The sequence below is a fragment of the Rhagoletis pomonella genome, unplaced genomic scaffold (assembly GCF_013731165.1).
Source record: "Rhagoletis pomonella isolate Grant_MI unplaced genomic scaffold, Rhpom_1.0 Rhpom_scaffold_00008, whole genome shotgun sequence".
Classification (NCBI taxonomy): domain Eukaryota; kingdom Metazoa; phylum Arthropoda; class Insecta; order Diptera; family Tephritidae; genus Rhagoletis; species Rhagoletis pomonella.
The window spans coordinates 22,152,350-22,164,115 of NW_023458562.1; the positions used below are offsets into that span (position 1 = coordinate 22,152,350).

General features: G+C 39.2%; 2 protein-coding genes across 3 annotated transcripts in view; one reads left to right on the plus strand and one right to left on the minus strand.

The window, feature by feature from the left end:
• Positions 1-7,336, minus strand: part of LOC118744412 (WD repeat-containing protein 19) — a 32,965-nt gene extending 25,629 nt beyond the window's left edge. For both annotated transcript variants that reach the window (XM_036477420.1, XM_036477419.1), the window contains exons 1-9: positions 6,989-7,336; positions 6,599-6,883; positions 5,778-6,539; positions 5,475-5,718; positions 5,052-5,420; positions 4,831-4,980; positions 4,332-4,473; positions 3,968-4,252; positions 3,609-3,891 (exon numbers count right to left, since the gene is read on the minus strand). In XM_036477420.1, the coding sequence (XP_036333313.1) occupies positions 3,609-3,891; positions 3,968-4,252; positions 4,332-4,473; positions 4,831-4,980; positions 5,052-5,420; positions 5,475-5,718; positions 5,778-6,539; positions 6,599-6,771 (2,408 nt within the window). In that variant the 5' untranslated portion in view covers positions 6,772-6,883; positions 6,989-7,336. The remainder of the gene's footprint in view (positions 1-3,608; positions 3,892-3,967; positions 4,253-4,331; positions 4,474-4,830; positions 4,981-5,051; positions 5,421-5,474; positions 5,719-5,777; positions 6,540-6,598; positions 6,884-6,988) is intronic.
• Positions 7,337-9,706: 2,370 nt separating this feature from the next.
• On the plus strand, positions 9,707-11,766 carry LOC118744413 (rab proteins geranylgeranyltransferase component A). Its single transcript, XM_036477421.1, has 2 exons — positions 9,707-11,069; positions 11,129-11,766. Exons 1-2 carry the CDS (start codon positions 9,836-9,838, stop codon positions 11,617-11,619), a joined length of 1,725 nt encoding a protein of 574 aa, XP_036333314.1. The 5' UTR covers positions 9,707-9,835; the 3' UTR covers positions 11,620-11,766.

Below are 11,766 nucleotides of genomic sequence, written 5' to 3' on the forward strand. Positions count from 1 at the left end.
TACATACATAGTATGTACGTATTTATTCTAAAAAGGTTTCTCTAAGAGAAATATACAGTTGGGCACATTGATATTGTTGGCAATTGAAATTTATATTTACTCTACATATAGGGAATTTAGATCAACATACAACGAGGCTAAGAGACCTAACTCTTGGATTGGCGTCGTGAAAGTTACTGAAATCAACTCCTTTGCCCTACCCACACCAACAGACGTTCACCGAGGTGAGCGTACGTTCCGCAAGGTTGTCACTGCTGATGCAGCCCGCTTTACTCCAGCTGGACACCCGTCTGCAATTTCCTGCGGAAGTGGATGTCCTAGCCGATGAGTGTGACAACCTTCGCCAAGCTGATCCCGGAAATCCTCGCATTAGGGATCTCAACTTGCAGATTCGGCAACTCGTGAACGTATGTACATAAGCAGACGAAGTAGGAAGAAGACTTGTATCACTGCTGCTGTGAGTAAGCTTTGGTCAACTGTGAGGTCAATGTCCAACCCGACGAAGCGCGACGACTGAGTGGAAATCTCTTTCGGTGGCCCGGAGCAATGCGCGAACTACTTTAGCCGACAGTTTACGCTGCATTTTCTGGTGGACAAAGCCAAAATTCGAGTGACCAGAAGGCTGCACAAACTGTTCGGCAGGTTCGGTCCGGAAGGCGAAAGCCTCCAAAACCATTCCCAAAGGAATAAGCATGCTGATACTGAAAAATTGGATCCTGCGGGAGTAGACTATTTCACCAAGGTCCTCAATTTGTTCATGGCCACTCTCATCGGTCCAGATATCTGGAAAACTTAGAGAGTAGACCCCCTGCTAAACCGGAGAAAACGGCCAACAAAGGAGGCTTGTCGTCCGATAACCCTCCTTTCCCCGGTGGCGAAGACAGTTGAGGCCTAGCTACTCCCACACTACACGTACCACCTGACCGCAGCGAGGCATCAGCATGGGCTCCGTAAAGTTCACAGCACAGCAATAGCACATAACGCCATAAACACCCAGATAATTGGTGACCTAAACCGAATCGCCTCTTTGACACCGTCAATCACTCCACGCTACTATAAGACATTGAGACTTCTTCTCTCCCACGGGGACTCAAGCGGTGGTCAGCAAATTATCTGAGCTGTCGACATTCGTTGGTAATTTTCCGGGCAAAAACCAGGAAGTTAAGAAAGATTTAACAGGGCGTCCCACAGAGTGGTGTCCTTTTGCCGCAACTGTTTAACTACTATATTTCTAAGCTCACTCAACCACCAGAGGGAGTCTCGATTGTCTCTTACGCTACCGATTGTTCGATAATGGCGTCTGGGAATGGAATTAATTAGTTCTGCTCGGTTACCTCTCCGTACTTTCTCGCTTCTTCAATGCAAGGAGCCTTACCCTCTCCCCTACAAAATTCTCTGGATAGTTTTTTGGTCTGCACGAACGCGATTTGGGCAAAAATCATAATAATTCGTACAAATTTTTTACTCGAAGAACAAACCTATTTTCAGGTGTACATGGTGTATGAGTAACATTCTTTCCTCCGAATTTTTCATGCAAAAAATCTGCACATTTTCATATGACCACTTTACACTTCTTTATTTATCCATCGATTTTCTTCATTATCAGCTTAATTTTTTTTTTTTTTGTAGGAGAACAGGGGCTTAACACAGCCTTGCATGTACTAAACATACGCTCGACGTGAGTTGATATAAGTCGTGCCCAATTTAAATATGGAACGTTTGAAACTTTTATATTATCAGGAATAAGGGCTTTTTCCTCGCTATACTTTTTTAAAGGTACAATAGGCAAAAAAGGCCAAAAAAGGCACATCAAATGTGTATATATGGAATCAGGGAAAGCTAAATGGTGAACATTCTTAATCCAATATACTCTATATCTTTAACAGAAAAAGGGTAATTTCCATAAAATCCGCTCCCTGTTTATAAGATATACCAAAAATAAATAAATAAAAACCATCATCGTTCGGAGCCAGTGTAAAACTCTAGGTCCCTCCATTTCTGTAACAACATCAACAAGCACACCACAAATTGGAGAAGCTCGGCCAAACCCGTAGAAAAATGCGTAAGCGCCAAAATATTATCATTATTATAAGGGGCAAAACATAGTGGAGCGGCGAGCAAAGCGAAGAGCTAGCATCGATCAAAGCTTCAATTACAAATGTGTATGTACGCTTTGCTCTTCACTATGCACTTTCCCATTGAAACATATGCGTTTGAAATCGACGCTTGGCTCGCCGCTCCACTATGTTCTTACCCTAATGCGGACGAAGATTACTCTGCATGTGCTTATATTGGCCGAATTCATGCTTCAATTCTCTACTGTATCCGTTCGTTGTTGCATAGTTTTAGGCCCATCATAGTTTTAGGTATCGTCGTTTAAAGTACAAAACCGCGTATTGAAGTTCTGCAAAACCGCGTAACTGACATTTTTTGCCAAAAATTGGATTTGCTCAACTAAGCTTTTGACTCAAACCTTATCCATTGAAAAATACTAGCTACAAATCCGATTGCTTACAAAATAATTTATGCAACCTCACATTCGCGGTTTTGCATTAGTTGCGTTCCAGATGCTTAACGATTTGCAGGTTTTTACAGGAAGTCGTTCCAGGTGACCACCTCCCATAAGGTTTATTAATGGAGAAAACAGCTGTTCCTGCAAATCGTGAATTTCGTGAATATCGTGAAGCATCTGGAACGCAACTATTATGTTGATACGCGGATTTGTAATTTAAACGGCGATATATTTACATATATATCGTTCATTGTCTGCAAGAGTGTCATAATCCAAAACATTAAAACTCGAGAAAAGGGCTTTAAAGTTTACAGCTTGCATACGCTTCCATAATAAAAATAAAGACATATTTTCTTCTAGTGAGCTATTGCTAATCTATGTATGCAGCTATGAAATTTTTAGAGATGGCAGTATTTTTCAATAGTGCATATATATTTTTAACCGACTTTACAAAAAGGAGAAGGTTATCAATTCGTCGGAATATTTTTTTTTTTTTATGTTACCGCATAACTTTGGAACACGGTAACCGATTTTCATGATTACTTTTTTAACAGAAAGGTGTTACCTTACAGGTGGTCCCATATTAATTGGGTTTAAATCCGATCATTGGGTCATGAAGAAATTAACGATAATCTTAAATTTGTATATGAGAATTGAAGTCGGTTTTGTTTTTTAACCGGCTTCCAAAAAAAGAGGAGGTTATCAGTTCGCCGGAATATTTTTATTTTTATTTTTATTTTTATTTTTTTTATGTATGTTACCGCATAACTTTGGACCACGTCAACCGATTTCGATAATTCTTTTTGCATCGGAAAGTTAGTGTCTCAGAGGTGGTCCCGTACTAATCTGGTTTAGATCCGATCATTATGTCATGAAATATATATATATATATATATATATATATATATATATATATTTAGTTGTTTTTTTTGCTAAAAATTACTTGTTGCTTAAAAGTTACTTGTTGTTTTTTTGTGACACTCTTGCAGAAAATGAGGAATATGTAGCAAGATCAACCGTTGACGTTAACACATACGTTTAAAAGGAAGGCTAAGCTATCTTAAAAAGGCAAATATTTTGAATCATTTCTACTTACGTGAATTCCAACTGTTGGGCATATTCTCGTGCAATAAATGGCACCTCATCTGGCTCAAACTTATGCGCCAACAGTAATGCTTGCTCCCACTGCAGCAAATCGCGACAAATATCAAGCGCTTCCTTGGTGTATGTGCCGCGTAAAAAGTACTCCTTTGCCTCCTCATATTTCCCTAACAACAGGCAACAGAAACCAGTAAGCATGGCCACATCTTCAATGTAACGCATATTCTCCAAAGCGCCGACCATAGCAGCATCGCCAGTGTGACGATATGCGCGCAGGGCTAGATTAGAAATTAAAGTCCAAAAAATTAGGAAAAAAATTTAGAACCGCAGCATGCGGTGACGTCAACCACTTACCGATATCCGGCTCTAAATCAGCAATTGCCTGCTCGCCAAACTCCAACCACGCTGAACGTGCATTCATGCGTTCACAAGTCTTGTACGCCTCCACATAGTTTTTGAGATTCAAGAGTGTTTTTAGATTTCCGCTAGGACTTATGCTCGGTGTAACTAGATGCGTGGATAGCGATTGCGTAGCATATTGACCGCCATCAATATGCATTACCATCTCGCCATCACACAACATTAGCGGCACTTGAGCAGGATTCAATTTACTTTCGCCAATCTTAAGTGTATGTTTGCCTTGAGAACGAGACAATGAAGTTAAAAACCAAGAATTTACAAAAATTCCATCCGAAAACAAATTGTGTAGATATAGTACCTTGGACAGAATAGCGCACGAACACATGAGTAGTCACCAATTTAGTATCGAACGTTATAAAAACGTGCTGTTGTGCCACATCCCATAAACAACCCTCGCAATTTTTTGGAAAATCTGATATAATGACTGTATCCTCCAAAGCCTGCAGATATACCAAAAAACAACCTTTTTTATTTGGAAATAATGTTGGAAAAAATTTCGTGTATTATTATTTTACTTGCTGTCTAAATTCAGCTGGCGATTTACCTCAATCCTCTAAGAATTTTCGTTTTCGCAATAAAAAACTTAATTAATACAGTAAAAATATCAAAGATTCTCCAACGGTTTTTCTGTTGTGTTTCCACGTTATAAAACTGAAAATTATCTAAAAAAAAAAATATACTAAATCCGACCTTTTGGAATTACGTGTAATTATGTATTCTAACTCCGTGCCAGAAAGTATGCTATAGAAAATTTAAAAAAATCCTACTATCACCATAGGCGCAACATTTTTGTTTACCGGTAGAAATACATATCCCTGTGCATGTTCGTCAACAAATATCATTTTTGTACCCTCAGTATCGGAAAATATCTTTCTAATACCCATGTTGTGACAGTACTTTGTGCAAACATCCCATTTATCCAGTGAAAAGTAGATAAGATGACCAAGCTGCATGCAAAGGGTGGAAACAAATTATTATTTTTAAGCGTATATTGCTTTTATACTTCTTGATTACTTACATCTGTAGCAAATATCAAAAATTCCTGCGTCAAACAGAAACACGTGATTACTGAATCATTGAGTCCTGCCAGCGCGGTTGGGAATGTTTGTGACAATTTATCCTTAACATTTGGATTATCGGTGACAACTGCCTGCAAAAGCACTCGCGGACTGCATAAGGCGGCGCAGTAATCAGCATTCAATTTAAAATCGACAATCGGCGCAGGAAAATCACGTTCACTGAGTAATTGCGGTTGATCGCCCAGCGTCTTGCCCAAGTCGTAAAACCAAACATGATTATCGAGACCGGTTGCCAGATAGTATGGGCCGATGGCTAAACAACTAGGTTCATCCAAAAGGCTCAGACGATATGGTATTGGCTTAGTGTTCTGCAAAACTATATTTTAAGAAAAGATTTTACCCTTCAACTTCACAGAAAATACCTTTTCGGGCGTATACACGTAAATTGATACCTCCGCTAAACTGCTGAGTATAGCTATGCGTGGTGGAGAGACAGCGTACATAACTGAGAGCTTGGTTACATAAATGTAAACTGTGCCTGCCACAGAGGTCACCGCTAGTAATTGGCCATCACTGGACCAGTCGATCATTTGCACGCCCGAATGGTCAGGTACGGTTATGATTTTCTCGGTTTCTTGCAGATTAGTAATGGAATGGATTTTTATGCTAAAATTTAATGCGGCATTTGGTTGAAGTAAAAGTATAATAATAAACAGCTAACTTACGTATCATCGCCACATGAAGCCACTATGTCCAAAGCAGGGCAGTACGCTAATCCAGTCAGTTCATCTTTGTGATTTTTAACCTGCCATAACTCTTGGCCAACATCACGTGGATGCGTAGATATCGCCACAACATGTCCATTTGAGAAACCCAACAAAATATAACCATCACCAAACCATTTGTGCTGCAGCAGCGAACCGTAGCGACTTTGAAACCCCAATTCCGTCGGCGCATCAGGCTCGGGTAGATAGTAGAGAAAAAGAGTACGCTTGCCTATAATCATGCTAATCGTATTTTCACCACCGCCACCATTTACATCTCCCAAGCTACCATTGCTTCCGCTGGTACGTTCCTCATTAGCCATTTGCGCAAAGTACATGTCAGTGGGCGCATCACGCAACTGCACTACTCGCATAGTGTCCCCAGCCTCATTACTCAAGGAAAAACTTTTATCATCCGAACCCAACGCCAGCAGGTTCTGTGCAGACCACGCACCACACGTTATGCGCTTGTTGTGTTTGCCCAAAATTGGTGTACGTTTCCCGGAACGATGATTGTAAATAGCCAAGTTGCCACGGGCGGTTCCAACAGCTAGAACCTGTTCTTGTTTTGACCACACTATACAAGTAAGTGGATCACGCAGACCTGACTCTATTGTAGTTTTCATTTGAGAGCTAGAATCCCAAATAGTTATGATGGGAGTGCTGGCATTTATAATGCCCAAGAGCTCACCTCCATTATCCCAAGCAAAACCAGAGCATAATCTAAATTTTGGTAGAAAGCTTAAGCACATTTTTCTTTACTAAAATTGTATGGTTTTTACCCCGCCAACAACATGCGTTCCACCAATTGTCCTTGGCGATTGAATATAGCCACAGAGCCATCTGAGCCAGTTGTAGCCAATAGTGCGCCGGCCGATCCCTTTTGCCATATAAAATAAACATCTCCAGGCCCGTGTGGATCATCAAACTTGTATAATAATTTGTCGAATGACATTATTAAATTTGGTCCGCAAATTATCAAGTTGATAGTTCATGGATTGACAACATTCTTTAATCAGAAAGCTCCAGGTAGCAAATGGCGAAGGATACTAAATACTTCCTATTACCTTTTCGAAATAAATTTAAATAGATATAAATTAGGTTTAGTGATTCAACCGATATAATAAAGCGATTACAAATATAGATGAAAATCTTGCCTGTATATAACATACCATTTGGTCAGACTATGGAAATTCTGATTCAGTCTGCTTTCACATTTCTCATTTTTAGCTCAGCTTGCTTAAACTAATTAAACATTGTATCAACATGTGGCTTGTATTATATATATTTTTTCGAAGCATAAATTTATTTGATTCTATTATTAGAAATTAAGTTTATATTTTAGTTATCCTTTTCCCAACCAAAAAATGAACTGTTAGTGAAAATTTTCCCTTTTTGTTTTGTTCGCCCCTTTTGTTGTCGCTATGGTTGCTAAGCAACAAGTGGTGTTTTCCTTTATCAAATAAAATGCGAAAATTAAGTAAAACAGAATACGTAAATTCCTTAACCCATTTACCCACGCGGCGACATGCAAAATTTAAAGGTTTTTTTTAGTTAAATTTTCTGCGCACTCAACGCAGAGCAGGAACTTAAGGGCAAAAACATCCATGAACCAAAAATACAAGATCACGCGGGCAGGAGAGTAGCCCGTTAGAATCGCATTTAGGAAAAATGTTTAACGATTTTGACATTAGCCGTTTGTTTACAATTTGGTGGTGGCTTTTTACTGCAATTTTTTTCATTTTCGCCTGTGATAACGTGTATACACATAAGATAAAGAATAATTTAACACAACGGCATGATTTATAGAAGAATTTGCATAATAAAAATGATTATTCACAGCGTTCAACAATTTCGCGGTTTACTCCGTTCTCTTCGTTGTTTACTTTTTACAACAAAGATGGCGTCGAGATTTCGGCAGCTAGAAAATAACTTTTTTCTTTCTTTCCTTCCCGCGTGATCTTGTGTCTTTCGTTCATGAAAAACATCAAGGCGCATACATGAACGAAAGACACAAGATCACGAATCAAGAGAGTGAAAAAAGTCTATTTTTTGAGCGGGTTCTACGCCATCTTGTGTCACTGAAAAACGAGCGAAAAGTAATTTAAGTAATAATTATTGTCGGCCATTAAATGTGTTGTCATGTTAAATTAACCCTTCTTTACTTAAATAAAAGTGTAAAATATTGGTTCTTGTGATGTAAACAAACGCTCAGCTGACGAACCCGCTTTCGCAAACTTTTTTCTCAAAACCGGTTACAAATACAACGTCGCGTTCTTACGTGAAATTGTATTTTTGGTCATGATTCAATAATGAAAGGTTTTGTAAGAAAAACTTTCTCTCGCTCTAATTTTATCAATGACACTCCCACCCTACTCCTAAAAACAAAAACAGTGATATTTCTTTTCCAAATTTCTTTGCAAGTTTTAAGAACATTTTTAAATTGTTAGTAGTGAAATTTTTACTTTTTAAATTTGAAGAAATGTTTGTTCTGCATTCGCTGGCGCCAACAAGACAAAATGGGTGAGAATCGTTGGACTACAGAAATTCAATGTTAAGAAACGAAATTCCCTTAAATGCCGAAATGTATTTGTCGATATTCGTGGAGACCTCTTGATTCTGCCAAGTCGCTGTAAAGTAAAGCGTTCAATGAGCCAACGAAGGTATTTAGGTATTGTACTCCACGACACAATCCTGGTGTCTCCGAATGAGATTTTGACGCAATATAACATTGCCAAACCGCATCCATAGGCCCAATCGTCACACGACAGCTCGGTTTAGTCAATGGCGCGATGTAATTGCACACTTAAAAGGTGTACGCACGAGGCGAATGTTGGCTGGCGACCAACTTTATTGAAAGCGATTAGCTGAAAGTAGAATGCAAAATTGAACAATACAAACGCCTTTTTATGGCGAATATTTTAATATTTTTTTATATTTTGATATTTTTAGTTATTCAAATTTTTTTTCGTGCAACCCGGCGGGAGTTGAACGCAAAAGTTGCCTGAAAAATCGCCTCGTGCGAAAGCCCCATTACGCCACTTCTCATTTGACGATGTAGATCACGTTCCCTATCTCAGTCGTTCAGTAGCTGCGTGCTCTGAGTTCGTCCGGCACCAATCGCCAACTGCGGCTGTGCAAGCCAGTGTTGAATATTTTCCCCAGAACATAAAAAGTGCGACATCAAAGAATTCGAAACAATCGAGCCATAACCGCGAAAGAAACGTAAGCTCCAAATTTTTTTATTTGCCGTTTTTTTGTTTAATAAATATTGCATATTTTCCGCAAACAAATAGCTTCTTCATGTCCATCAACTGGCAAACAAATACAACAAAAAAAAGCTGAAAGTGGACCATCCATTCTCGAGTTATGCGCCATCTGACGTACGCAAGTTTGGTATAAACATAGAAATATTTATTTTTAATAACAATAGGGGGTTATATTCGATGTAACTAAGCTTGTTTAAATTAAATAATTAAATCAAATTCGTTTTTGTTTTAAAATACCACCATTCACTATTATCCACACGTTTTTATAGAATTTAGCTCCCATTTTAGGAAGTGTGATTGAATTCTTCCCCTTTTTCTTCTGCTTCCAAAAACCATCCCTGTGGGTGGGAGTGCCAAATTTTAGAAAAAAGCTACTTACAAAACCTTTAATAATTGAATCATGTTTTTGGTTCATGGGAGCATACCAAAAATGGAAAGTTGTTGCTATTCAGGGGCATGCTGTCAAATCAGTTAAAGCAAGGCGTTTAATACACCTTGAGTTAAAGCAAAAACAAAATACATGTAAGGCGAAGGAAAGAAGAAATCAGCTGATTGGACAACACCACCTCTTTCGTTCATGACACCACCTTGTATAAATTCGCCTTGGTTTCGGTTTTCTTTTCGCCTTTTTGTCAATCAGCTGATGAAGTTATTACTCATCCGTCAACGAACAACTTTCAACGGAAAATTGGCATTTAGTTCTTGAAAATTAAAATTTTTAAGTAATTAAAATTAAAATTTTTAAACAACATGACTGACGATCTCCCAGACAATTTCGATTTGATTGTCGTTGGCACTGGGTTTCCGGAAAGTTGTGTAGCTGCAGCAGCAAGTCGCATAGGCAAAAGTGTTTTACATATCGATCCAAACGAGTACTACGGAGGTGTTTGGGCATCTTTCAACTTGGAATCTTTCTGTGCACTATTGGATCAAGAGAGTAATAATGTAATAAGATATGCAACCCAAAAGTGGTACGTAGACGAACAAATTAAAAATGAAAACAATTCGTCAGGAAACGAACAAGCAAATGTAAGTCCTGGAGCAGAAGTCGACGGTGATACAGTTACAAACGTCGGAAATCAGGAAAACGAACAATGGTGTCGCCGCACGTTACTGCAACAATCACGACGTTTTAATTTAGACCTTAGCCCCCGAATACTCTATTCTGCTGGTCGCTTGGTGCAATTACTCGTATCTTCTAATATATGTCGCTATGCTGAATTTCGGGCAGTGGACCGTGTTTGTACGCGTTTTCGTAACGAAATCATCAATGTGCCTTGCTCGCGCAGCGATGTGTTCAATACCAAAGACTTGAATATTGTGGAAAAACGGTTACTTATGAAATTTCTTACCTTATGCCTGACATATGGTGAAGATAAAACAGAAGAGGATACTCTAATTTTTCGTGGGAAAACATTCCGAGAATACCTACAAAAGCAAAAAGTCACCGAAAAGATTAGTATTTGTGTAATGCAAGCGATTGCTATGTGCAACGATGAAACACCATTCGAGGAAGGCATGGCCCGAACGCAACAATTTCTTAATAGTCTGGGACGATACGGAAATACCCCATTTCTGTTTCCAATGTACGGTTGCGGTGAAATACCACAATGCTTTTGCCGGCTGTGTGCAGTATTTGGTGGCATTTATTGTCTAAAGCGACGCATCGATGATATAACTATTGAAGCTGACACCAACATTGCGAACGTGGTGCTGGAGGGCAAGACCATAAAAGCGCAGCACGTAGTTAGCGCGCAAGAGCACTTACCAAATGTGCTTCTCGAACGAAATGTAGGTATATATTGTCAAGGCGAGTTAGTAAACCTACTTTCCAGAGGTATTTTCTTGACGGCAACGCCATTGGGATCAGAAGAGTTGAATTCCGGTGGTGGAGGCGTAAATATTTTAAGGCTTGTAGACGGCAAGCGGGAAGCCATCCTTATACAGTTATCACATTTCTCAGGAACATGCCCGAAAGGAATATGTAAGTATTGTTTGTAATAATACGCTTGCATAAATACGTAAATCGTATTCACTTCACAGACGTTTTTCACTTAACAACGACTGCGCAAAGCAATCAACCTGAACAGGATCTGATGCCATTTGTGGCACAGGTGTTCAATTCTGATTTAGGAAATATACCCAAACTGTTGTACTCTGCTTATTTCACCATTATGGGACGTCAACGTACAATGACTACTCCAAATGTGGATTCCTCCACACCAATATTTTGTACCAGCGCTCCCTTTTATGAATTGGATTACGATAGGTCAATTGCAAATGCTCGTGACATATTCGCCAAATTATACGTGGATGCCGAATTTCTGCCACGTGCCCCCGATCCAGAAGAGATCGTAATCGAAGGCGAAGATCCACGTGCTCTAAGTGAAAACAGTTTGCCGGATGATTTGCGGGAACAGTTGCGTGAATTAGAAAAATCCGCTGAACATATGGACATCGAAGATAACGATGCAACGTCTGCTGCAGAGACAACACAGGCCGACGCTGAACAACAACTAATGGATTCTGAGTAAGCAACTGATGCGCGTATGAGTTGAACAAGTATAATAATAATAGTAGTGATAAGCTTAATTAAATGTGTAATAATTTGCTTCAAATCATTTTTTTACGAATTTTGAAACTCTCACCTAAAATTAAATTACGCACCCACAAATTATGAA